General features: G+C 46.4%; 6 protein-coding genes across 6 annotated transcripts; 2 read left to right on the forward strand and 4 right to left on the reverse strand.

Moving 5' to 3' along the window:
- Positions 1–153: 153 nt before the first annotated feature.
- On the forward strand, positions 154–4,241 carry P175DRAFT_0523446 (PXA domain-containing protein). Its single transcript, XM_040899318.1, has 3 exons — positions 154–767; positions 834–1,641; positions 3,425–4,241. The coding sequence occupies exons 1-3, from the start codon at positions 248–250 to the stop codon at positions 4,194–4,196; spliced, it is 2,100 nt and encodes a 699-aa protein (XP_040751944.1). The 5' UTR covers positions 154–247; the 3' UTR covers positions 4,197–4,241.
- Positions 4,242–5,685: 1,444 nt separating this feature from the next.
- P175DRAFT_0437750 (uncharacterized protein) lies at positions 5,686–7,406 on the reverse strand (the record flags this gene model as incomplete). The annotated part of the gene is made up of 3 exons (XM_040893867.1): positions 5,686–6,835; positions 6,899–6,920; positions 6,980–7,406. The coding sequence occupies 3 exons, from the start codon at positions 7,404–7,406 to the stop codon at positions 5,686–5,688; spliced, it is 1,599 nt and encodes a 532-aa protein (XP_040751945.1).
- An 8,089-nt stretch (positions 7,407–15,495) lies between these two features.
- Positions 15,496–17,712, reverse strand: P175DRAFT_0221840 (GTP-binding protein RBG1). Its single transcript, XM_040892621.1, has 10 exons — positions 17,595–17,712; positions 17,485–17,505; positions 17,389–17,431; positions 17,256–17,330; positions 17,161–17,197; positions 17,039–17,109; positions 16,643–16,980; positions 16,218–16,574; positions 16,044–16,164; positions 15,496–15,976 (listed from the first exon to the last, which is right to left on the reverse strand). Exons 1-10 carry the CDS (start codon positions 17,613–17,615, stop codon positions 15,957–15,959), a joined length of 1,104 nt encoding a protein of 367 aa, XP_040751946.1. The 5' UTR covers positions 17,616–17,712; the 3' UTR covers positions 15,496–15,956.
- Positions 17,713–18,236: 524 nt separating this feature from the next.
- P175DRAFT_0457953 (putative cysteine dioxygenase Cdo1) lies at positions 18,237–19,498 on the forward strand (the record flags this gene model as incomplete). Its single annotated transcript, XM_040894664.1, has 5 exons — positions 18,237–18,503; positions 18,701–18,772; positions 18,848–18,985; positions 19,046–19,103; positions 19,198–19,498. The coding sequence occupies 5 exons, from the start codon at positions 18,237–18,239 to the stop codon at positions 19,311–19,313; spliced, it is 651 nt and encodes a 216-aa protein (XP_040751947.1). The 3' UTR covers positions 19,314–19,498.
- Positions 19,499–20,316: 818 nt separating this feature from the next.
- P175DRAFT_0501177 (glycogenin) lies at positions 20,317–23,306 on the reverse strand. The gene is made up of 7 exons (XM_040897106.1): positions 22,878–23,306; positions 22,792–22,819; positions 22,618–22,724; positions 21,955–22,542; positions 21,246–21,892; positions 20,496–21,165; positions 20,317–20,428 (listed from the first exon to the last, which is right to left on the reverse strand). Exons 1-7 carry the CDS (start codon positions 22,908–22,910, stop codon positions 20,333–20,335), a joined length of 2,169 nt encoding a protein of 722 aa, XP_040751948.1. The 5' UTR covers positions 22,911–23,306; the 3' UTR covers positions 20,317–20,332.
- A 116-nt stretch (positions 23,307–23,422) lies between these two features.
- P175DRAFT_0516243 (uncharacterized protein) lies at positions 23,423–25,277 on the reverse strand. Its single transcript, XM_040898896.1, has 3 exons — positions 25,054–25,277; positions 24,520–24,989; positions 23,423–24,457 (listed from the first exon to the last, which is right to left on the reverse strand). Exons 1-3 carry the CDS (start codon positions 25,199–25,201, stop codon positions 23,645–23,647), a joined length of 1,431 nt encoding a protein of 476 aa, XP_040751949.1. The 5' UTR covers positions 25,202–25,277; the 3' UTR covers positions 23,423–23,644.
- Positions 25,278–25,302: the final 25 nt, after the last annotated feature.

Consider the following 25,302-nt stretch of genomic DNA (forward strand, 5'->3'; position numbering starts at 1 on the left):
TATTCCCAAGTTAGTTGATACAACGTTGTTTGCTCCGACTTTTGGCGGGGATCCGATAACACTTATCGGGCCGCTCATCAACCCTAAGCCCTAATTCCCTTATCAGGATGTCTTCTCCATGTCGCGGTGACGTCTCATCCTCCATCCCGAAACTTGATGTTTACTGCAGAATCCCCCCCGTGTTGCGCGGAAGATTTTAATCTGGCGGCTCTAATTTCATCTTGAGATACTATTATCTGGCGATGAGATGACCACCGACCCTATCCGTCCGGGTCTTCATCCCTTTTCGCATCTGAAGGCGGGCCCAACCACATTCAGCTCCAAATCAACAGCCTTGCCAGCTTCCTCGTCCACCCCGCCTCCCGCGCAGTTTTCGCATCGACCGCAGCTATTAAAGAACCCCGGCAAGGATGAACAAATCAGTGGAACAAGCGACAGGGCCACGACTGCCTTGATCCGACGCGTTCTTTGCCCTCAGACAGGAAGTTATAGCGGTGCTACTTCGCCGTATGCCCCAGAGGAGCTATTACCCCCGCTTACCAGCTCGAATGACGTGGACCGTCAACTCTATGCTCTCATTGCCATTATTATCAAGGAGTTTGTTACTTCTTGGTATTCAAAAATTACATCGGACCCAGCACTCGTCAACGAAGCAGTGCAGGTGGTCGCGCACTGCACACGGGCCCTGGAACAGAGACTACGAGAAATCGATGTTGCGCAATTGATTCTTGACGAACTACCTGCATTGGTAGAGGCACACATTGCCTGTAAGTTTGTCCCTAACTCTTTGATTCAGGAGAGCAATATATGCAGACTGACTTGTTTTATGATAGCATATCGACTGGCAAAAGAACAAGCTAACCTGTCCGGCTTTTCTCCCTCTTCGCGCGAAATCTATCATGCATTGAACCCACACCCGGGCCTCTGGCCGGTTCCAGACCCTTGCGATCCTGAAACTATTGTGCAGCAGCGGGAAAACGAAGCGGTATACCGACGACTGTTGGCAGATGGGGTTCTGGCGGTGCTTCTTCCAACTGAGGAACTTGAAAATGCATGTCTTCGGGCCTTGGTGACCGACATTCTGGCGGACCTTGTTTTGGGAAATGAAGTAAGTGGGAAGATATGTGAAGGCTGGTTTCTGTGGGAAAGTATTACAAAGCTACTGGACACCTTATCAAGGGATAAGCCCCAAAATAGAGATAGCGGAGTCGAGAAATCTCCACAGAACCGACTACAAAAATTTGGCTTACTCTCGCCCAAAGACAGCCAGAGTAATCGCTCATCATCTACAACCCAATCACAGACTTCAAACTGGATATGGCATCTTCTCCAGTATGTTTATTTCACCTATGTGACTTTACGTTTCATCGCTGCGGGCTTATTTCGGATTGCATCGACGCCTCCGACGGCTTTGACTTCGGGGTCCACGACGCCTTCAGCTAGCCTTGTGGAAGAGATACCCACTCAACACAGCATAATAGGGAGGCGGCCCGTGCTTAATTATCGACTTTACGGCATGCTCTCACAGCTGTTGGATATTCCCCGGCGGATGCCTTGGCTAGGAGGGCTGCTGGCGCTCTTTCAATACTTGATTCTGGCGGGTCCAGGTCAGGTTGGTGAAGTGGGTGGTATTCTTGATAGGTAAGCTGCCCCTGTAATTTGGAATTCCTAAACTTCCCCCCCCCCCCCCCCCCCTTTTCCCCTCCTTCTCCATTTCCCGCACTATCACCCACGGGTCTCTCTCCTTGTGGGACGGTCCGTGTTCACACGATGGAGCCCGAGAAAGCCGAAAGGATGCGGACGACAGATACGGAGAAAGCGGAATGGATATCCAAACGATGATCTACAAATGGCGCTGGGGCGAGGACTTTCTCTATCAGGCGATTTCAAAACAAGTCATTGGAAGAAGACGGAGGACCAGCAGGATGTCAATGCAGTAGATTTACATTGCTCGCATGCTGCATCGATCACTTGATCTGCTTGTGGATGCACTACCCATCCTTTGCAATCTCCAAAGACGCACCCCCATTCGCTGATGCATGGTCGTATCGTCTTTTACAAGTCGTGACCATGAGATACCGTTATATTACTGTGCGCGTATCGTCATTACCGACGACTAGGGGCTTGCCTGGGTCCTTTTTTTTTTTTTTTTTTTTTTTTTTTTCTTTCCCTGTCGTTCGCTCGTCAGACCCCTGACGATGTCGCTCGGGATCATTTCTCATTTCGTGCCATGTACCTTGAAAATCAGCTCTTAGCATGGTCGCCACCTGTCCAGGCCCTTTACTCTTCGAGGCAACTTCGGCTCTGTATATCACCCTGCTACCCGATTGGTGATGTCTCGCAAAGGACAAAACTCAGATTAGGAAATTTCTTTGAGCTCTAGGCTCTATCCATCAATTGCGGTGGGTAACTCAGAGCAAAATGGGCAGGACCGGCCCTTTCCGTCCCGTGCTGGTTCCAATCTTTTCCCCCCCGTCAGTATCCGACACCTTGAAGAAAGTCAATGCAATTTCCCCGACCTCTTCAGCAAACAAGGGGAAGGAACTAAGGGGCTAAAGAAAAGGCTCGGACAGTTTGGGCTACTTTTCTTCTTCTTTTCTTTTCTTTCCCCAACTTTACTGAAATGGTTGACGTTGTGCTGCCCGAAAATCGAAAGGCAGGGGGGGAAAGAAAAGAAAAGAAAAGAAGAAAAAAAAAAAAAAAAAAAACCAGCAGTCCATTGGTAGCGGTCTCGCCTTCTCCAATTGAGAAAAACGGCCTTTGTGACGTCGGCCTTGGAGCTTTTGGAATGGATTGGACCAGCCTGTTTCGCTCTTTTCTGGTTTTTGGACCAATCAGCGAAATTCCTGGTAGATGAATTCTCAAATTTGACCTAAAGCCGAGGCTTCCATGGCTCCTGGTGCGTTCAGACCTGGTTGACAAGCCTATGGGAGTTGGGGAAACAAATGGTTGCTTGGTGGCTTTTCTGATCGATGATGCACGCGCCGAGTAAAAGTTTCTTCGCCCTCCTATTTTCACCAGTCTCCAGAACTGGGGCCTTTTCAATCGCACCAATGGCTGGCCCAAGCTCCTTGGTTTCCTCTGGTCAGGCAGATCCTATTAACTCCTGCACTGTCAACTGATTCAAATGATCAAATCCGCCTCAAGTCTCTATTGATTGATCTTCCCTCGATTCTCGAAACGGACAGAGATGGAGTAGGATGGCACAAAGTTCATCCCTGCAACAGGGAAGCACTCGACAGGGCCTCTCATCCTGAACCACTCCTCCACACCTACCGTTCCCTCCTTCGCCCTCTCTGTTTCATTTTTACAGACTACTACATCCTCATTGATGATTTCTCCTGTTTCTTTCCCGGAGATCAGCCCCAGCCAAGCCGTTATTTTCCCCCCCCCCCCATCTTCCTAACTATATTTCCCTCTCTAGGTTCCTCCACGAAACCATCCAGGATCATGTCCTCCCCCCCACCTTATTACCCAATCTTCTCCTCGCATCCAGAGAGGCACTGTTCCCGCAGAATGCTCGCCTTCAGCCTGTACTCGGCGTGAATCGCTCTGAAGAGCCGACGGTGACGCTGAGGCCGACTCCGACTCCCCAGCAGCCGTTAACCGTCCCGATTACGAGTACGACAACGACGACTGCTGCCATTGGCAGCAGAGCGCCCACGCCTGCTCATACAGTGATTGGAACCCCCTCCTTATCGCCAGGGCCCCAGCAACACGCCCAACAGGAACAACAGCGCCCCTCGGGCCCTGAAATCGCCTTAATCAGGCGAAAATGCGCAGTTGGGATTTTATCCTTGATTCCACGCCCAATCGCCCGCCATTTACTTGGCATTTCTCCTTCCGATTCTTCCGCGGAGTCTTTCTCTGGCCCTATACTCAAGAACCATAACCAAGACCAAGAGCACGACTCTGATCCTGAAGATTCCGCCTCACCTTTGAACAGAACCAGTGCAGAGAATACCAACGTGAAAGATCACGAAGAATCTCTTCTCCTCAACACAATCGAAACCGACATCCTCGACTTATTCGCAGACGAGTACTCTAACAAACACCTGATATACTCGATTCTCGAAACCGTGCTTGCAAGGCTGCTCCCTGAGTTGTCGGACCGTAGTATCGCGGAGTTAATGGAGGATAGAGGTGTTTTCTTAAATGCTGCTGCTGCCCCTACTAGTAGCAGTCTAGCTAGCTAGCTAGCTCCCTAGCAATATAGCGTTCTAGTTAATATAATTAAAATTAAAAAAAAAAAAAAAAAAAAAAGGATCCTAACAATCTCGGGCGAAGTATTTGACTAGCTAGGCCTGGCTAACCTGGTACATATTGACCACTTACCCACCTCTAGCTACGATAAGGCACTACCTAGTTGGATCCCAAAAGTACCGCAGAGAAAGAGTTTACTATAGGGCACCTACGTAGGTACCTACAGTTTTTAAGTCGCCCTACGGAGTAACCAAGTGGCTGGAAAGAAGGCGCAGCGAGGGGGGTGTGGTTGTAATTTTCTTTTTCTCTTTTTCTTTTGTTATGTATACTACTAGTAGAACCCCCCCCCCTCTCCCCCCCCGGGGGCTTATAGTTAACTATAGCATTAGTGGATGTGTTAGTAACGATGCAAGTCATTGGAATTCGCAATAGTTAAACGTTGCGTTTAATAGGAATGTAATAGTACTCGGTACATAGTGGGACTCGGTAGTGTAGTTTAATCTTCTAGGGGAGAAAAATCATTCTATATTCATATTCAGTGAACCAAGTCGAAGTCAAACGGATCAGACTACGGAGTACTTGACTCTGTATTGTATTATTGATAAGATCAATCGAGTTCACGCAGTGATGACAGGAATTACATTACATAACCTAGGTGGTGGTGGGGGACAGTTACCTGCAGAGAGCAGAACCGGGAACAAGGAATCTCGGGAGCGAGAGAAAGACAGGGGAAAGAATAAATCATCATCAAGTATTACAAGGCAGGTTGAACGAGGTTAAAAATTAAATGACGAAGAACCTTAGCAGAGGATATTATTGGTTGGAGGAGAAAGGGAATGAATTTTGAATGAAATAATGGGGCGCTTGTGTGGGCTTAGACCGAACGAGTCACTTTGTATGTAGAATTGTAGTACTAACTATGTAGGTAGTACCTGGAGTCATGCAGATCAGCCCTTTGGGGACAGACAGACGGAGTAGATGGAGACCCAAAATTTCCTGGAGAAAAGAAGCGAGGAGTAGATGGAAAAATGACGCAAAAAATGCGGTGAGACCAGGAATCAGAAACCAGAAGTGCAAAAAAAAAAAAAAGAAAAAAACAGACAAAGCCAGGGGAATAAATGCAGATGCGCGTGAGCGAGATGTTTAGATCATGGCTATTCCAACACACAAACACCATTATGTGAGGAAAACAGAGAAGAAGAAGAAGAAGAAGACAAAGAACAGAGACAATAAATAGACATCACGCCGATTTGTTCCCCATGTGCCCTGTTCACCAGGAAAAGCACTGGGGTTTTTTTTTTTTTTTCCATCCAAGACTGTATATATGAGGTTGCCCTCGTATTGTGTTTATCATCCGATTTTTCCCAAAACAAGTACACAAATAAACATGAAGACGTCCAAGATGCAAGAAATAAACCAACCTGCCCGGAATTAACAAAAAAAAAAAAAAACTAAAGGAAATTATGCAAGAACGAGTCAACCTTAACCCAGGCCATGAATACTTTGTTTCTTAGCGATAAGAGGTACAGCGTCATCGTGCTCATCAATCCGAGTGAGACCGCCCGGAAGTGTGTTCGGTTGCTGGGCTTTGGCGAGCTCAAGTCGTTCCATCAATTTGCCAATGGTCACATAGTCCTGTGCAACTAGCCCGGATGGCTGCTGCTCAAAGTAACTCATCACCAGCTCCAAAGCCTTTCGAGCTTCATCCTGAGTTGGTGAACCCGGGGAGCTAATCGGAGATACCGTTGTGGACTTGGAGAATGATGGGGGGTAGACAGTTTTCGCCCGGATCTCGGGATTGCTTCGATTTCGCTTGATCGTGCCCGCGGACGTATCGATATTGAGACCACCTTTAAGATCGTGCTCCTCCCCATCCATTCCCATGGAAAATGCGCGAATAGAGTCCTTTACAGACATTTGGTCGGAAGGCTCATCCGTAGAGATCAAACTGGGGTCCGCGCTAGCGAGGGGGAATGTTTGACTTCGTGGCCTGCTGGAATTGCCATCTGTGGACGAATTGCGGGATTGACTTGTCGGGGTGAATGGGCTTTCAGTCAGAGGGCTAGTGACGCCAGCGGACATCGACAACGCGGTGTCAAGAGAGGTCGTGCTTCTGGAATGTGTATTTTGATAGTCAATTGACAAATCCGGAAGAGCATGGATGATACTCGCTCTGATATTCTCCTGGCTTTGTGCGGGTGATAATGGCGATGGCGTAATAAACCCAGTGGGTGAGGTAGGCGAAAGGATAGTTGGAGAATGTAGAGCGGATGCCAGTGCCGGGTTGATGGTCAAGCCAGTCGGACTTTCCGAGTCACTCTTTGCGCTGAAGGAACCCTTTCGGGACTTAGAGCCTAATAAACCATTCTTTTGCTTGAACTTTTCCAGCCAGCTGTTGCTGAGCACTTTCTCCTTTCCATCCGGGCTACCACAAGTACTAGCAAAGAAGAGAGCCTTCTCCCGGATCATTTCATCGGTTAAAGGATGGCCATGGCGCTGGTAATTCCTTACCCAGTTGGATAGAGCCTTTTCAATATCAGGAACACGGCCTTTGGCCCTTTTGATAGGAGATCGACTCCCATCATCAGGGTTGAGATACTTTTCCTTTTGCCGTAGGACTTTCGAAACCGTACTTCAAAATATGTTAGAATAAATCGCCCTCCCCCCGGGAAATGCTCTTAAAAAGCAACTTTACCTTCTTTCTACTCCAAAAAGCGCTGTACAATCACCCGTCAGCTCTGTATAATCACAAAACAAAGTGGTAGAAACTTTTTACCTCCAATATCAGTTTGTTTGGCTGTCTTGTTTTCTTCATGATAAAGGCACATACGCCGGCGATCTTCGTCCGTGAGCGTCCTCCGTGGCGTTGAACTACTCGCAGATGACTTTCTGGGGGGTGGAATAGGTGTAATTGGTGATACAGAGGGAGCAATAGGGATTGGAACCAACTGAGCCTCCGGCGGGAACGGCGGCTGAGTCGTGGCAAGCATACTTGGCCAAGTGCTGGAAGGTAATGTCAACGGCATCGATGTATAAGGAGGTGGTATTGTCACGCCGTAGGAAGGGTCTATTGGAAGTACCCCATATTCGAATCCATGATAATCCATTGGTGGAGACTGTTGGGAAGGGTGAAACCCGCTCAAGTCGACCCAGGGCGATTGCGGAAAGTCATTATCTTGCGAATGGGGAGTCTCTGCATCCATGGCTGTCGAAGCTGAGAGGAATACTGCGCAAAGAGAGGGCGTGAGAGAAGGAGGATAGGTGGTGGTTGGTGGAGAGAGGAAAGGGGAGAACAACTATAGCGGGAGGAGCTGCAAGACCTGAACAAACACACAACACACAGGCCACAAGGTGTGTCTCCCTCTATCGGTACACTAGAAGATTTAAAGAAGAAAAGACGAAGGGAAAAAACGGGAATCCTCGAGTCAATGGAGGAAAAGGCAAAGAGAGAAAACCGGTAAAAGCAGGACAGCCTAAAGCCAAGACAGGTACAGAGCAGAAAGATGCATGTTCAAGATTGCAAAGTGAAGCGATATGCAATTACGGAAGCGAGAAGCAGGCATGTAGTAGCAGGAACCGAGCCCAGAAGCACGACAAAATCCCGTGAGGGAGAGATTCTTTCTTTCAACGCCTGAAACCAGAGCTATCCCAAGCGCACTGTATGCATACAGGAATTCTTTTGTACAGGGGAAGACGAGGAAAGGGAAAACGAGAAGGAGGAAGAGGGATAGGGACAAGAAAAAAGCACGGAGGGGCGGGAGGTGAAATGCGCGTAAGGCATGGACGGAGTTTAAAAATTGGTCAAACCAGGACGTAGACCAGGGACGATCAACTAGTGCAGAGTTGAGAGTAGAATTATACTCCTACCACTCATAAAACCCAAGTATGTGAAGGAAGAAGAACGAGTGGTAGAAGAGAACAATTATGGGAAAAGAAAAGTGGTGTTAGGGGAGAGGCCATGGGTGACCATCCACATACTACAGAGAGTACTTACTTACTTACTACGACCTACCTAGAGGTATAACTAGTACTACGACTAGCTGTAGTTACTGCCCAGTGAGTATGGAGTATGGAGGATGTTCGGATATATGCTGCATTCATCAGTGGTTGGCGGGAGTACCTACCTCGAGTCCCCCAGCTGATTGGTATTTTGATTTGATTTGATTTATAAAAAGGAAAAGAATTTAATTTTAATTATTATTTTAGATACGACCGGGAATTAATAATTGTATTATTATTATTATTATTATTATTATTATTATCATTATTATTATTACTCAGGTAGGTATTATGATTTACTCCGGCCAGACGACACGAGGATCAACGTCTACCTCGCTCTGTAAGCAGCAGGAAATCCAGCGCGAACAGGGACGGACAAAAAAAAGCCTGACTTGACACGATGATTGGACAGAGCAAACTTGGAAGAAGCAGAAATGGTGGGGAAATTGGGCTCTTATTGGTTTACGCACAGATTGAGCAACAGGGATATCCTTTTGGGTCCAAATACCGCTACATGGTACGACTCTGTATGACTTTGTGTCACAGTATTGTATCAAACAGCTTCCAAATTTCCAGTTCTCTCTCTGCTTTCCCGGTTAGGAATGGTAGCAAACCAGCCCAGAGCTTGAATGACTTTGCTTGCCATTCAGTATCAATCAGATAGAGGACTTCCCTAGAGACGTTACACCAATCCTAAGAAACGAATGACAATTCTCTTTTCTCCTCCAGTTCTCGAGTCCGAGAGAGAATTACTGGAGGAAGTATAGTCGTAGGACCTACTAGTACTAGTAAGTACCCGATCCCAAGTGGAGCCCTAAAGGTGACTACCCTTACTACGGAGTACACAGTACATTACATTCAAGTTCAACAAAGAGAGAAATAATAATGGAATTCTCCTTCCCCTCTCTCTCCATCTCCCCACTGACTGTCCTCAGATCCTATTTACACTTTCTGTTATTTTTTTTTTTCTTTTTCTTTTTCTTTTTTTTTTCTACTTTGCGCATTTCCCGCATCTGGTTGCTGTTGCTGTCATTGCCTATCTAGGTAGCAATCCTTTCGTCCTATATATCTAATCCAGTATACAATCCAGAGTATGTATGACGGGATTACTCCGCTCATTATGCTGAGAACTATGAAATAGTGTGCATGGAAGATCAAACTCTCGCTTTTCCGGAAGAGCCTAAATAGTAGTAGGTACATAGGGGAAGCATACAAAAAAAGAAAGGGGGTTGGATCGTCCTCGGTCGAAGCCAGGGTTGAGGGGACTGTGAAAGTTTTCCAAGGTTTCCCCTTCGAAGCTAAAAGCTAAGGCTCATCTTCGACGGTATGGAGAACGGATCGATAAACCGCTGAACCTAATAGCCCGCATGACATACGTGAAGGAAGACGGACGATAGTTATCGAACTATAGTCGGATAGGTAGATATGTGGGATCAATAATCGTCATGGAGATTAAGTTAACTTTAACGGTTTCCAGGAAGCGTCATCCATTCACATTGTCTGTTTTATTCTGCAGTATCTGTTTTGGAGGGTATAGTAGAGGAGGATAAAGTAGATATAATAATACAAGATGAAACAAGACATGTGAAAGACTGGGAGACGGAAAAAAAAAAAAAAAAAAAAGGCGGCACAATATTATTCATCAGAAAAGAAAAGACGGTACTCCGTAAATACTAACGTTAAACAGCACAAGTCAATCTTCTATCAGCAGTCTGGAGGGATGAAGCCTCATTACTTTTGTGTAGTACTAAGGCTGATCGTCCACAAATCGAAGCTCCAGTTTTGGGGTTGTCAGATTTTGCACGTCGGGGGGGGGGGGGGGGAAATAATACCCTAGTTGGGAATTCCCCTCTCTGTTCTGCTATTCCGTCAAGATAAGCAGTTCTCAACGATTCCGCACGTAACTTATACCGAGTGAGCTGTAAGTTATAACTTGTACACGGTAAGTCACGAAACAAGTCTTAAACCACCTAAGGAAACTTGATAAGTTCATCCAGTCAGCAACGAGGAATCCCCGATCTGCATCCATCGTACTTTGTCACGAAAAAAAAAAAAAAAAAAAAACGTCAGGAGGGCCGAGAGAACACGAATCAGAAGCCATGAAATAATTGCAATTTCTTTTTTACACAGAGGCTTGGGCAAGGATTGGAAGAGAGGCTCGCCCTATCACAGGCCGCACAGACAACATGGATCTTAAGTGGAGAACGCTAAGTTAACATGAGCTTTGAAGTCCAGGAGGAGGAGCTAGGACCCCACGGTCCACAAGGCCCGCTGCGGTCCACTCCGGGCCGGCAACCTAAGCAATGCAAATCCTGACAGAAGAAGACAAAATTTGGGGATTCCCGAGTATACTTTGCGAACTCGGAAATAAAATAGGAGTGAAAAATCGAGGGTAATTCGAGAAGAGAAAAAAAGGATATATAATAATATTCACTCAATCTCTATAGAGTACGGAGTACTTGAATATCGTGGAGGTCAAGAAACTGACTGTACAAACCCTTTTACCATATTGTACTCGTGTAATACCCAATACCAACAACTACTAGTAACATACGAAATACGACATGTATTTTTATTCCAAGTTAAAAGGGTGGGAAAAAAAAAAACCCATCAAAACTTCTTCATGAACAGCCTTACTAGGGCTTGCCGAAAGGAACCACTCAAATTGCCCAGAAAATGGGATTCGAAAGCTCTATTCCCCAAAAGGCAAGAACTGGGACGGGATTTGGGGGGAGAAGAGAAAACGTGATCAAAAGACTGCTCCAATCAGGATTGTGAACCACCTATACGGATGACCACGAGGACTGTGAACTAAGTTATTGTATGTAACACTCCGGGAAACGACAGGTGCTAATTGTGGCCTTGTGCTCCTCCCTGGGTAAGGCACGGCATTGATCCGGAAGGACCCTGGGGTTACTCTAGGTCACTGGGACAGATGATGTCTCAGCTAACTAGATCAGTCACTATTGGGCTCCAGTCATTATCAAAATCATATAGTTAGTGATATAGCTGAATAAACTAAAAAAAAAAAAAAAAAAAAAAAATTGATTATAATATGCTCGGGCCTCTTCAACAATATATTGGAATCAATACGGTGGAAGAATCAATTACTTTAGGGATTGTGGCTGCGTTTCCTCCGTATCTCATAGTAGTGCCTTAGTGTACTCTGTACGTAGTAGTGACTCGTGAGCTGCTCTGTTAATCATTTCCCAAACTAGCTCCGAATTTGAAGTTGATAGGTTTTGACTGAAATAATAATAATAATAATAATAATAATAATAAAAAGCATAAATAAAGAAACGGGTTGAGATAATGGTCTACTTAATCGAGCAGTGGATGCCGAAAGAAAAACAAACCAAGGGAAAAAAGAAGGTGGAGGAGAAGAAAACCTAAAATAAAAGCAAATCCACGATCGATTTTGCATTATGAAAGAAAACGAGGTTCACCTGTCAGGCAACTCAAGGCACCAATTAGACTGAATACCTAGGTAGGCATGACTAGGTACTACAATAAATTTTTCTAGCCAAACAAACCTTCCCAAGTCTAGGTAAGATAGATGGTGTCATGCCATGATAGCCCTATCGGTGTCTTAACGCCAATAATAGATATCTGTCAGGTACCAAAGCCATTGCAGCAGGTCAGCCGGGTCATCATCCATGTATGTTATCTGTCACTGGTTAGGTATACAACGACAGGGTATGTATTATTCTTTTCAAAGAATACAGAGATTATGTATAGAGTACGGAGTATGTACTCCAGAGAGCTGAGGAGAGTCCAGGCTCATCCTTCGTGGGGCAGGCGTTTCGTCATCATACATACAGAAATAGTCATGCTCCAGACTTCTTAGCCAACTTTTGAAAAAAAAAAAAAAAAAAAAAAAAACATGCATATATATATATATATACAAGATCATGACATCGACTGATCAAGATATCCAGTTCGTAAAAGGGAATCCCCTGCAGCAGTGGTGAGAATGGCTCCGTGAGATCTAAGTAATGTGGAGATACCTAAAAGATCCGTGAGAGAGAAAACGACGTGTACTTTGAAGCTTTTCAGCACAAGCTACTACCTAGGTATCTAGATAAAACCCCTTTCTCTTTTCTTCAGTTCCAGACTTTATTTGTTAATTATGATTTTTTTTTTTCAACTGGACAGGTGGCTAGATCAAAGGATCCGCGACATCCAGCCGTAAAAAAATCCAAATAAAAAAATCCAATAAAAAGGATTTCCCGCGGCAACCAGTAACTAATTGTAGGTACCTAATTGTCACCGCCGACACCGACAAATCCCAGGCAGGGATTCTGTTGACCCAAGAAATCAGGCATCCAATCGTCCTGCGGGTTTCATTTCCTGTAACAACCCAACTTGAATTTTGAACTGAATTGATCATGAACATGAACATGGTTCGGATTTTTTCAGAGGTAGCGTACTCTGTAGTGTCCCAAGCCAAGCCACAGGATATCTGGTTGAGGTATGGTGTAAAGTTGTACTTTGTACAGCGTACATGTAACTATATATAATTATATGTGTAATTCCTACCCATTCCTCCTACTGAGTGGTGATAGTAGTAGGTACCGCAGAAATTAAAGCCAGAATTAGCAGTAGAGCCCTTTGAATTAACCAGGACCAGCTTGCCTATTATTTTCAACGCTCTAACAACACTGTCACAGACCGACGAGTCCTCCAGTTGAACTGGATCTCGATGATCGTCGGCATCTTGGTTTTCAGCATTCACTGTTCTCCGCTCACGGAGTAGCCACAATGGTTCCTCATGTCCTCCTTCAATTTCATTTTGATACCAAAGTCCCAGATTCGTCTGCATAGGAGACAGTATCACTACCTAGGTTAGGAACTGCTCCGGAATCGGTGAGTAAATCCCCGCGATTAGCTCTGTGATGGTGGAGATCGGAGCCTCCGTGTTAGGCTCTTTTTCGTGGGCGTTCTCACGAGGGGAAATTGGCTCGATGATGTGCATCGGAAGGGTGGATTGGAGGGTTCAACGGGCTGCACTGATCAGTTCTATTCCGGTACTTCTCTACTGTACTGTACGATAAGAGTACACGTACAGAGTACAGTTTTAGGTATATCAAGGGACTGCGTTCAATGATGGATCAAAGGATTCAGTATGAATGAGTGATGAGTGTCATCGTGTAGTATACCGAGTGGGAAGGTTTTATCAACAGAGGGGGTTCCCCCCATCTGTATCTTCAAATCCCGCGCAGACCGCTTCTTATTACAACTGCCATTGAATTGGAATTGAGCTTGCGCCTCCAAGGCAAAAAAAAAACCTCTGATACATATCATTTATGTGAGAATCCGATTGGATCGATTTACATTAAATGCGTAGATATTTAATTAGTTCGTCTGCTGGGCCCCATAGTGAGCAACTCAGCAAGGTTGGACGGTGAACTTCCTCTTTCCCCCCTTCTTAAAAATGAAAATACTGAGGTATTTCCAGTAGAGGTATAGGTAGACCCAGTAGGGTCTACTAGTATAGTAGAGGGGGAAAAAAAACGATTGCCCCATCCAGTAAGTATGAGGAAATGTACAGAGAGAATTCGTATCTCTGGAAAGCTAACTTTTAGTACTGCAGTAGATTTGTAGGAGTACATACGGAGTACACGCTGACTGAACGGACTGCGATTCAGACTACGGAGGCAGAACCAAGGAACCAGGAGTCTGAACATCTTCGTACTTTTGCACCATACTCAGACAGGAAGTAGAAACTGTTTGGGTCCTAGAATTTTTATTATTTTTTTAATTATTATTATGGATGACGGAGTATAGTAGTACTCTGTAACTATCTAAGTACTACTAGTAGTGAGGAAAAACTTCAACCCCGCCCTGCAATCATACGGTAAATACAGTAAACTCCATTAAATTGAACTCCCGGGAGCAAATGAAAAAAAAAAAAAAAAAAAAATGCAAGCATGAATTAATATATTACAGTCAAAGTATTCCTTGCAGGCGCATCCCCTAGGGAGAAACTAGTTAAGTAGTCAGTAGCCACCACCTGAGACTAGCATTAAGTTCAATGTATTATTTTATATCACAAGGAAGGGGAGAAGACGCCTCAAACATGAGAAAACTACCCTGGACCCTGTCTGCACCTGCAGGACCATGATTTAGATGCAGCGGGTTTTTACTACAAAGTACAGATTCAAAATCTTCGCTGCATGGGTATGACTATGCCCTATCTACTCCGTAAGGAGGAATCCGATTTCCACGATCAATTATGTTCCATGATTCATTCTTGGGGTTCTTCTTCCCGGAGTTCTCCGTACATGACCTTCTGTTCAAACCCCCAGCGGCTAAATGAGCTCAACTAAACTAACAGATTGAAAACAATCCAGATGTCGTAAATGTCTCGGCCTTGCCGCCCTCGGAGTAAGACTTAAGGACTACCGAGTAACTACGTACATGACCTACGGAGTGCATTGACATGGCATGGATATTGCGCGTCGTCTGTTAGGAATCCGACTTGGCTGGCTTAGCCTCACTCTTGTGCAGCCACTGTATGGAGTGCAGCCACCGTGTTTTAAAGCTCGTACGGTGTAAACTGGGGTCTGGCTTGGGTCTTATGCATGGACGTATATTTATCTATCAGTTTGTCCCGCATGAGATCGAGTTGGATCTCTACAGGGCAGATGCTTGGCTGGTCGGTTCGGTGTCTGGCTCTGGAAGGTTACTACTTATTTACGGTATGCAGTATGATTTGCTTGGTTCATTCCTTAATTCCTGGATTCCTGGAATCCTGGAATGATCCATATGAATCCCGGGATTCAGAACTAAGGTGCCGCTGCTCCCTATCTCCTCCCCCACCTGCAAAGTAAGTCTGCCCTACGTATACAGAGTAGGTATATCAAGTGGTTCGAGTTATCTCATGCGTCGTCTACAATGACTTAATCAAGAGGCACCCGTGAAGATAGTCTCTAGGTAATATCGCGGCTGAGCATCTGCCCCAGAAATAGCATCATAATTGGTCGACGTGTGTCATCTTGTTTAGGTAGGTTATATATTCCCCTCCCCCCTTTTTCCTCCCTTGGTTGTTCTCTTCTCCATTTTTGATATATGATTTTTTTTTTTTTAAAAAAAAAAAATTAACCTGGGGCTAAAGCAGTAATCACAGACAGATTTAGAGGGATCGTTGTCTCAGCATTGACATATTTCTAGTACTCTACTCACACATGGACAATAGTTTGGACCTTGATCTAGAACTTTCGTTTCCTTGAACCTCGGAAAATCCGGATTTGAGCATGGCCAAGTGGACGCCTCAAAAATGTTTGAACTAAAATAAATGAGGAAATAATGAAGTTGGCAGGACGAAACACTGCTCACCACCCAGCCCCCTCCTCGCTAACTCCCTTCAACCTAATTCCAGCTTCCCCTTTTTCAGATTGAGCTCACCAAGCTTCTTGTTGGCTTCCTTACACAGGATTGCTAAGGATGGCGCATCGCATCGGGTAGCAGTAGAAAAGCAGACTAAAGGCGTGAGTGCAGGCACCCCAAACCTAGTTGATCTTGCAAACCCAAGCGGCAGTTGGCAGCTTGCTGCCCGTGCGCAAATCTCCTCCTCCAATCACAACTCTCGTAGCCTCTCGCAAAAATTTGTCACAAGGTCCAGGGCTCTCGGACATAAATCATTTAGCGAAGCACACCTAGCACAGCAACCTATTCACTTCCTCGAGCGCGATTCGTCACGGGTTGTTGCGCGTTCAGGCGAACACCTGGGAGTTGATAACTTTTGGTATCTTTTACCGCTTGATAATCGTCACTGTTGTTACACTGTTAGCCCTCACCCTTCCAAGAAATCCTTCCGGGGTTGATGAGGGGTTACGGACCAATATCCTCATCCGCAAGCTCGTGTGAGAGACCAACACGCTGCGGTTGGTGTTTGACGGACCGCCCATAAACAATGGCCTGCTTGAACTGATCCTTGATTGTTCGGTGAATTGAGTTACACTGATTGCGGGTCAGCAAATCACTTGAAGAACGGGAAAGGGGGGGCGGCGTACGAAATCTTCAATTGTGCAGGCATTGGCCCTGAGCACAACAGGAGCCGTGTAGTCGGGCGCCTTTCCCTTAGGTTTTGTGTACACCCGTCTGAGATTGAGCTTCTCCCACATCATTTCCAACAGCTCATCAATGTTCCAGCCATGCTCGGAGCTGATAGGGCAGGCATTAGGAATACGGTATAGTAAGTCGAGTTCCTCAATGGAGATCGCATCGATTTTATTCAAGGCGTAGACAACTGGGATGTATGCCCGACTCTTGGCTTCAAGGACGTCAATAAGGTCATCAATTGTTGCGTCGCACCGAATAGAGATATCTGCGGAAGAGATTTTGTACTCGCCCATGACAGCCCTGATTTCCTATTGCGGATAAAATGTAAGGGTCAGTCATGGTCAAAACATCTGAACCCAAGTTAAACGGAACTTACGTCGCTGTCGATATGGGTCAAGGGAACGGTACTCGTAATTGCAATTCCTCCCTTGTCCTTCTTCTTGAAGACGATGTTGGGGGGTTGCTTGTTGATCCGGATTCCAAATCCTTCCAATTCATTCTCAATGACCTTCTTGTCAATCAAAGGTTTATTAACGTCAAGCACGATGAAGATGAGATGGCAGGTTTTGGCCACAGCAATAACCTGTCGACCACGACCTTTACCATCCTTGGCACCTTGAATGATACCTGGAAGATCGAGAATCTGAATCTTAGCACCATTATACATTACTTGTCCAGGAACAGTCGTCAGGGTTGTGAACTCGTAGGCCGCAGCTGTAAGAGTGGTTTATCAGCGCTTATCCATAGCACACTATCTTCAATTTGCGCATACCTTCGGAATGCTGGCCAGTCAGTTTGCTCATCAAGGTACTCTTTCCGACAGAGGGAAACCCAATAAAACCGCTAATTTTGTCAATGCCTCTCCCACTTCCAAAGCGCATGAAGGACACTTACACACTGGCAACACCGGTACGAGCAACATCGAAACCAGCTGGGAACCACCGGGTCAGCCGAGGTCAAATTGACAACACAGGTAGCCTCGCACTCACCACCACCTCCACCACCGCTGCTTGACGGAGACAACAGCTCTCGTTTTAGTTTAGCAAGCTTCGCTTTCAACTGTCCTATATCCATCCATCAGTGATGAACTTCTGTCAATCCCAAGCCCGGTTATGGCCCTACCCAAGTGGAAAGCTGTGGCCTTGTTTTTTTGAGTCCGAGCCATCTGCGTAACCATTAATGAGCGTTCTCGAAGCGATTGTTCTAGGGAGCGCGAACCTCGTCCTCAATTTGTTTGATCTATATCGCATATTCGGTTAGCAATGATTGCTCTTCCATTCTGAAAAGAAAGAGAGAGAGAACCGCAAGTAATAGCGAGCAAAACCAACCTTCTCAACTGTGGTCGACATTTTGGCGATGTTTTTACGAGTTTGCCTCCTCGCACAAGGGAATATTCAATAGGTAAGAATTCAGTGAGCGACTGCGGCCTCGTAGTTGGCACTTCCACGCTGTTTGTGTTAACAGCTCTGGTGCGTAAAAAAAAAAAAAAAAAAAAAAAGGCAAGACGATGAAATGAAGCAGCGTTCAGTGGGGATAGTTCAAGATGGATCAATCTTTGAACTTTGTGGCCGCCACCTCATTCGCCCGCTCGCTGGGCGGAGAGCAACAAGCGCGAGATCACATGGCGGGGGTTTTCTGCCTGAGGACTCAGGCTAAAATCTGGCATCCACGCTTATCGTCGGTCGTGGTGACTCGTGACTCCGTAATGTTATTATTCGCTACAACGGACGACTCCCTCACTCGTTATAGGTAGGAGGAATCTTTGCTGCTGCGGTCAATTGGTAATAAATACCCATTCTACGTGTCCTTACGATCTGGCTCTTGGCTTGGATCCTTTATATTCCATATCATACCTCCGTTTAATAGTGCTCGGTTTCACAAGCGCACCTCTTCTATATCGAACTTGACAAACTCCCGGCGGAATACGCTGGTTAGAATAACGCACCCTTTTCCCCCGGAAAACGCTCACAATGCCGTACCTGAAATCGGGATCAGCCTCGTCCTCGGATTCTGGGAAACCTGCCAGCAATGCCTTCGAAGAGCTCGTGCAAGACCTCAGTGCTGCTCTAGGTCCCAGCTCCGGTCTCGACTCCGCTGATGTTGACCCCATTGATATCCAGCGCTTGATGGAACGGTATACCTCAAACCCGGATGACTGGCTTTCCTTTGCCCTCGGGGACTCGAACAAGACCTATACAAGGAACCTTATTGATGAAGGCAACGGGAAGAGCAACCTGGTGAGATCTCCTATCTCCTCACCTTCACCGCCAGTTGCCAGGTGTCACGCGCGCTCTTGTTCTACCCAAGCCAACCTCTGGCCCATATCGAACTACTTCACGGTGCATATGCAGGTGGATGCGGATGGACAGAGAGCTTATTCAAGAACCGGAATAAGGGAGAGCTATTGGTTTTACGGGCTGACTTCGTTCTCTAGCTAATCCTGGTCTGGAGTCCCGGAAGGGGAAGCGCTATCCACGACCATGCAAATGCTCATTGCGTCATGAAGGTATGTTGACCTGTCACTTGGAGATACCTCTATTTGCGTATAAACTCACTAATTCGCAAATTTCCTTTTGTTTAGGTCCTCAAAGGAACTCTCCAAGAGACCCTATACACATGGCCAGACCAAGACAAAGTCCAACACGGACAGGCCTCGCCTCCTGAGATTACCAAGGTAACCACTTATGGTGAAAACCAGGTCACCTACATGTCAGATAAGGTACTTTTCAGTTCCCGCCCCGAAGCAGCCGGACAGAAAGAAGCTAAGACAATTCTACAGCTGGGCTTGCATAAAATCCACAATCCAGACCCAAATAACGTGGCAGTCTCCTTACACCGTATGTCCTGTCCTTTACTTTGCCTCTCCTTTCTTCCGAGCGAATGCAGCCCCTTGCCTGCTATATTTTCGGACTAACCCTGCTTTGAACGTAGTCTACACACCTCCAAATGCCGCAACATACGGGTTTAGTGTGTTCGACGAGAAATCCGGCAAGGCAAGCCACATCAAGCAGTCCCATTTCTACTCTGTCCGAGGCGAACGATGCTAAACGATCACGATCCATTTTATTCCCCTTTATTCCCTCCGACGACTTACAGCACATATACTTTATTCTTTCAACTCTCTCTACTCCCTTTCCCCAATCCTCGTAATGTTGTAGTCCACAATATGCCCCTCGCATAGCCTCTTCTTCTTCCGGTCTTTTCTCTCTCTTTTTTTCCCCTTTTTTTTTTTTCTCTCTCTCTCTCTTCTATTGCTACAAGGCGTTCTTCTTCGAAGGCATCATTATTATATGACCAGGACAAAGGTTTTCTGGTCTCTATTTTTAGTCGATGCATCCCTTGGCTTTACACCCAGACATAAACCAGGGCCAGAACCGGACCAAACAATCAAGAAGAATTCCCGATTGCATTATGCCGGACTTTGATCATCCTTTTTCCCGCCCTGGGACCCTGCATCCATCATCTGTAACATTTCCATTTGGGCAGTTTCAGCTCAGTTTGGTTTACTCTTACCTGTGTATAAAGATAAAGTAACAGTGAATGAGAACCTTTGAATGATGATTTCCTTATTCTTCAATGATGATCCATTTCAATCTGGTTCCATGCGTCCATCCATTAGGTTATCATCCTTGAATAATTCCTATCTGCTCCAAAAAAGGAAATCAATAATCTCAAGACGAAAGGAATAGAATACCAGGTCCAGGCTCCAGTTTCGGCACTCGTTCTTGTTCTCATGCAATCTGCATCCAGACAAAAAGAGAGGAAGAGAGAGTATGTCAACAATGCATATAAGCCAAATCAAGTAACGGGATATAATGCAATGTACGCAATACAATGCACACTCATGCAAATAGTAAATCGTCGAGGCAAAAAGGTGTTTGGGGGGGGGGGGGGGGGGGGGGGGATAGAGAGAATGAGAGCAAGATATTCAGCTGGGCCATTAAGAAAGTCAGAGGTAGAGAGGTAGGGGGAAGTATATTAGATGCACAAAAGAAGAACGCTAGAAGGAAAAAGACCAGCAGATAGAGATAGAGGAGATAGTTATACACTCTCCCTCTCCTTGGTTCTAACAGCCTTTTGAAAGCCGTTCAAACATCATCTCCGGATTCTCCAAGATTTCAGATTGGCGCCGCTGCAACTCTGCGAGGCGAACTGACGGATTCTATAAATTTCCAGTATAAGTACGTCGCTCGAAGGAGGTGTAAAAACGCATCAACCGTGAGACCCACCCAGTCCTCCTGGTTTGGTACGCCCTCCGCGGGGGGCAGTTGGTCCGTGGTGTATTCTCCTCTTGGGCTTCTGGAGGCAAGTGGTCTCCTAATAGGCGTCGGGGTGACTGGGAGACTGGGGCGCTCAATTTCGCTGGGGAAGTCGGTTACCCGCATGCTACCGGACTCCTGAATCGATGGAGGGCTCTTTTGATGGCTGGGGCCGCTGGATATTACCTGGACTCTACCTTTGCGGGATTGCTGGATGGATTGAATATATCGCTGGATCTCTGGGACTTCATCCCATGCGTTGGACCGGGAGTAGCTTTCCCAGGATTCACTTGTGACGCTTGTGACCCCAGACATCCAGGATGTCGACCCAGAAGCTCGAGAAACCCCGGGTTCTTCGTCCCGTGTGGGTTCTGGAGAGAACCTGGGCTGAATAGGAGAATGCGGGCTCTGATCGTTATCGGCAAAAACACGCGTGGGCTTGGGTGCATTCATCTCCCAGGGGAAGAGCTGAGTGAGGTTATGTGGCTCTGGTTTTGTAGATGGAATTTCATAGTACATATTCTTCGGTGCTTCTGGATAGGATGCCGGGGGTTGAAATAATTGGTGGTCCTCAGACATAGCATACGTTTTCTTCTCCAATGCAATTCCCTCGGGCTTGCTGTTCAGTGGCGGTGGCTCCCTAGAGAAAAGAAAGAAGAAGAAGAAGAAGAAAAAAAAGTAAGTATATAGTTTATAAGTAGTAATCACAACTGAACTCACCGAGATGCATCCCATTCCGACCTTGGAGCTTCAAATGCTGCTGGAATCTCTGGTTCTGGTTGGGATGGGGGCGTTGGCGATCGCTGCCTTGTATCGAAAGCAGGCGCTGCTGGTTCATGATGAACATGGGAGTGAACAGAATACGAAGGCTGCACTGGAGCCATTTGCACTCTGGGGTCTTGTATCGGAGGGTCCTGTACAGTGTAGGAGGTATGTGTGTAATGAGCTTGTGGTCGTATATAGGCCGTTACATTCTCTTCTCCGCGAACGTACTGGGGAACAATGCTAAAAAAAGGTTCTTGCGGGAGTCGCTCTGTGTAGTGTCGAGTTTGGACAAATTCAGTCGGCAGTTTTGTAGATGGGGGTGTATAAGTGAACTCAGGAGGATTAGAAACCTGTACGACCGCATGAGTGACCATTTCATGCGGATGAGGGCCTGGCTGTGACACCGTAGGCGGAACCGGTGGCAACTCTGGTTGTCGGGGTTGCTGGTGAGATGGCGGTTCTAATAGCGGCACAAAAGCCTGTTCTCCAACATGATACTGTTGAGGTTGAACAGGGAACCATGACGCCTGCGATGTACCTGGGTCAGGTGCTTGGGTCTGGTACTGTGGCGTGGTCGGTCTACTTGACTGTTGGACTGGCTCCTACGGCGGTCTTAGCTCGACACAGGAATTGAGAGAGAATGATTTGAATACAATCAACTTACAGTAAGTGCAGGGCGATAATGTCGATCATAGATTGTCCACCATCTTCCTAGTAGCTGATTGTAAGGCGAGTCAAACGGAGCCACTTGTCTCGGCACATTCCACGGTTTCTGAGATCCAATAAAATGTATCATGCTAATTGTGCTCTGGAAATGCTTGTAGGCCGGGATATACTGGTAATTAGCGCTAGGCGTACAGTTGTACGTAAAGCTTAGTCGATGCCAGTTACGGAAGTGCAGGTTTAATAGACCTTGATCAGCTCCGTCAAAACTGATCCCTCTCTCGGCAAGAGCCTTGAGCGCGTAATAATCCTCGAGATTGGGTCGCAACGCCATCACACCACTATTGAAGCAATCGGGCCAGCCGACATCGGGAGCTGCTGCGAAACCTGCCTCCAGTTCGAGAAGCTCATCCGGTGCTCTAATCGCCACGACGTCACAATCGATGTAGACTATGCGTGTGAACTGTGTTTGTCGCCAGAGCTCAATCTTGGTGAAAGTGGCTATTAGATCCGGGCGCTCCATGAGCCACAGATTCGCGGGGATGTGGTTTGTCATGGGGTGCACGGGTATGAGGATGTCATACACTGTCTAGATTGTACTAATCAGAAACATGGCTGCGAAGATCGCTTTCCCCGGGATCATTGAGAAGAAGAGAATGCACACCTGGAGCTCATGTATTGTGGCTTCCTGCAAGGTGTCAGGCGTGTAAAGGACAGCCAACTTGGCATGGGTGCCATTGTCACGTAATGAATGAGCAAGGACTACAGCGCCTAGATAAGAAGAAATAAATGTATTAGTTTCCAGGAATTGGCCGTTCGAAGATGGATAATAGAGTACCAGGAAGGTAATCATCACTCAAGAGCAGCTATTTTTCCGTTAGAAAGCCCGTAAGGAAGCCGAAGGGGTCGAAGCGTGGTACGTACAGTGCAATAGACTGCACTCCCTTGATCAACCATGCCGGAAGTAATAACAGCACGGAGCTCCCCTTGCAAACAGGATACTGGAGGGAGAGTAGCAGTAAAAAAAACGAAAAACGAAGGAATAAGGGGGCACTCCTGGAACTGATCCAAACCCAAGTAGCAGAGAGAGAGAAAGAAAAGATGAAAAGAAATCTGTATTAGAAAGAACGGGAGTTGGTGATGATTCCCCTCACGAAGCTGCACTGTTAGCAGGGGAGCAACCCCGCCCGCCACCAACAGGGGTGCCAAGGTTCCTGGTGCTATTATTACCTTACTAGTAGGAAGAGAGTACTCTGTAAGTTAGAGTGAAGATAAGATGGCAAGTACAAGCTTCTATATCATCTTAACCAAGTAATGAGGAGGACCAGAGGATGTTTCCTGATCTTATTGTTGTTTTTGTTGGGTGTTGTTGGTGTTGTTAGCGGCAGAAAGCTCCGATAATGTCTTGTTATTATTGGGTCAATGCCTACAAGGTATGTACCTAGGCGGTTACTTCTTGCTTGACTTTGATTACGATTCACTAACATTAGTGTTTTATTATGGGGGCTTGTGTATCTAGATTCTACCCCGTATTTAAGGTTTTCAACCCTCTATCTGCTACTAGACTTATGAAGCCATATCCATTCCCTCCCTCGGATATTGATACATCATCCCCGGGGGAGGGGGTTGCCGCACAAGAAAACAAAGAAAAACAGCATCAAAAAGAAATTATACCCCACATGCCCCTGAATCTACTTCCTAACTGTCACAGTTGCGCTTGGATAGCAGGCCTGAATAATAGCCCCGATATCCTCCCTTTCCCCTTTTGCAGCCCACTCAACAGTCTTGGTGATCGCAATCCGGCTCTCCCGCTCCAACGGCGTGAAATGTCCAGAATTCGGGAGCTCAACAACGTGACTATCCTTAACAAGGTACTCAGAAATTCCGTCTAGACATAATTGCGGGTTTAGGGCAGTATCCGCCTTCCCCCAGAGGACGGTTGTGCTGGCCTTCAGGCCTCCGGTCGGTCCGTCATCAAATAGTCCGGCTCCGCTGCCAACTCGGCAGTCCTCATTCCCTTGCCTAATGCTGTGTAGGCTGGTGATTGTCTCAACGGACTTGCGCCAGCGAGAAACAGCTGTGTTGTCGCGATAATAACTAGTCATTTCTAGGAAATTCGAGAGAACACGCTTGTATGCAAGTGACTTTGGATACTCCTCGTCATCCACAGTTTTTGTCTTGCATTCGTGAGCAGATGGTCCGATAGTGCTTGCCATGCACTCTGCAGCATCTGTAGGAGTAAACTCTTGCTTGCCATACGACATGATATGAATCAGTTTTAGAAACGAGTAGTTCCCCCCTGCGCCAAGGTATTCAACGAAAGCTGAAGGAAGAAGGAAAGCAAAAATGTACCCGGAAAGCCATATCTGTTGGAATACAGGCTTGAGCGATCGTAGTGCATTGGAAAATAGCGAACGTGACTGGATCGGTGAATGTAGGAAAGTTTTGAACATCTTTAATGATGAAGACAGCCTGTATCGGCCATTAGAAACTACCAGAGGTATCTAGATTATACATTAGCCAATTCAAACAGATTCACCCTTCTTCTTCCCTGAGTTATACATACGAGTGGGCCATTCGTCAAAATGAACCGATCAGCTAGCTGGGGAGCGTCAGCCGCAAGACGCATGGAGATCAGACATCCCCAATCGTGCCCAACAATTATTGTTCTTTGCTGTCTGGTGCCATTAGTGCCATCAATGCCGTACTTTGCTCTCACAGCGATGATAAACTCCGTCAAGTTCTCCAGAACCTGGGTTGCAGAGTACCGGCTCAAACCTTCGCTTCCACCATACCCAGGTAGGTCGACCGCGACCACGGTAGCGGCATCTTGGAGAGACTCTACGTTTAAGATATGACGCCATATCGCCCAGCTGTCAGGAAATCCATGGATGAAGATAACTAAAGGTTTCTGGGCACTGGGAATAGCATTAGGCTCATTGCAGACATAGTGGAATTTGAAACCGTTTTGTAAAGTAAGCATCTGATGCGAAAAGGCCAACCATTTTTTCGAGAGGTCCCACAGTCGATTGCGAGCTGGCAGAATAGTCGTCGTTCAGTCAGCCACAAGCGAAATATGAAGTAGCAGACGTATACTTACCAAGCTGCAAATCCAAGGTATCTTTCTCGGTGGTTTTTTTGAAAAAGTATCCACTTAAAACTGCTGCCACTCCGTAGCGAGTCAACGTGAACAAGCCATAACTAAAGACAAAGGCATATTTTAGCACGCCAAGTACCAAGGCGACCATAGTGGAAAGCCCCTGCCTTGCTCCACTTTAAATACTGGAAGGACGATGATGTTCGGTTTTGGAGATCCGGCTGATCGGGATAGGGTATTGATCGAGTTCCG

This window comes from Aspergillus ochraceoroseus, assembly GCF_002846915.1.
Source record: "Aspergillus ochraceoroseus IBT 24754 chromosome Unknown P175scaffold_4, whole genome shotgun sequence".
In the NCBI taxonomy this organism is placed as follows: Eukaryota; Fungi; Ascomycota; class Eurotiomycetes; order Eurotiales; family Aspergillaceae; genus Aspergillus; species Aspergillus ochraceoroseus.

What these genes read in the sequence shown, in the direction of transcription:
- P175DRAFT_0523446 (XM_040899318.1), top strand. Translation starts at nt 248, where the DNA reads ATGACCACCGACCCTATCCGTCCGGGTCTTCATCCCTTTTCGCATCTG. An exon ending in GGTAGAGGCACACATTGCCT is followed by an intron (nt 768 to 833) that starts GTAAGTTTGTCC and finishes GTTTTATGATAG; the next exon opens with CATATCGACTGGCAAAAGAA. An exon ending in GTGGGTGGTATTCTTGATAG is followed by an intron (nt 1,642 to 3,424) that starts GTAAGCTGCCCC and finishes TTCCCTCTCTAG; the next exon opens with GTTCCTCCACGAAACCATCC.
- P175DRAFT_0221840 (XM_040892621.1), bottom strand. Translation starts at nt 17,615, where the DNA reads ATGTCGACCACAGTTGAGAAG. An exon ending in GGCCACAGCTTTCCACTTGG is followed by an intron (nt 17,331 to 17,388) that starts GTAGGGCCATAA and finishes GGATGGATATAG; the next exon opens with GACAGTTGAAAGCGAAGCTT. An exon ending in CCTGCACAATTGAAGATTTC is followed by an intron (nt 16,165 to 16,217) that starts GTACGCCGCCCC and finishes ACCCGCAATCAG; the next exon opens with TGTAACTCAATTCACCGAAC.
- P175DRAFT_0501177 (XM_040897106.1), bottom strand. Translation starts at nt 22,910, where the DNA reads ATGGTTGATCAAGGGAGTGCAGTCTATTGCACT. An exon ending in TCGGAATGGGATGCATCTCG is followed by an intron (nt 21,166 to 21,245) that starts GTGAGTTCAGTT and finishes TCTTTTCTCTAG; the next exon opens with GGAGCCACCGCCACTGAACA. An exon ending in TACCAAACCAGGAGGACTGG is followed by an intron (nt 20,429 to 20,495) that starts GTGGGTCTCACG and finishes GGAAATTTATAG; the next exon opens with AATCCGTCAGTTCGCCTCGC.
- P175DRAFT_0516243 (XM_040898896.1), bottom strand. Translation starts at nt 25,201, where the DNA reads ATGGTCGCCTTGGTACTTGGCGTGCTAAAATATGCCTTTGTCTTTAGT. An exon ending in TACCTTGGATTTGCAGCTTG is followed by an intron (nt 24,990 to 25,053) that starts GTAAGTATACGT and finishes CTATTCTGCCAG; the next exon opens with CTCGCAATCGACTGTGGGAC. An exon ending in TTTTGACGAATGGCCCACTC is followed by an intron (nt 24,458 to 24,519) that starts GTATGTATAACT and finishes TGTATAATCTAG; the next exon opens with ATACCTCTGGTAGTTTCTAA.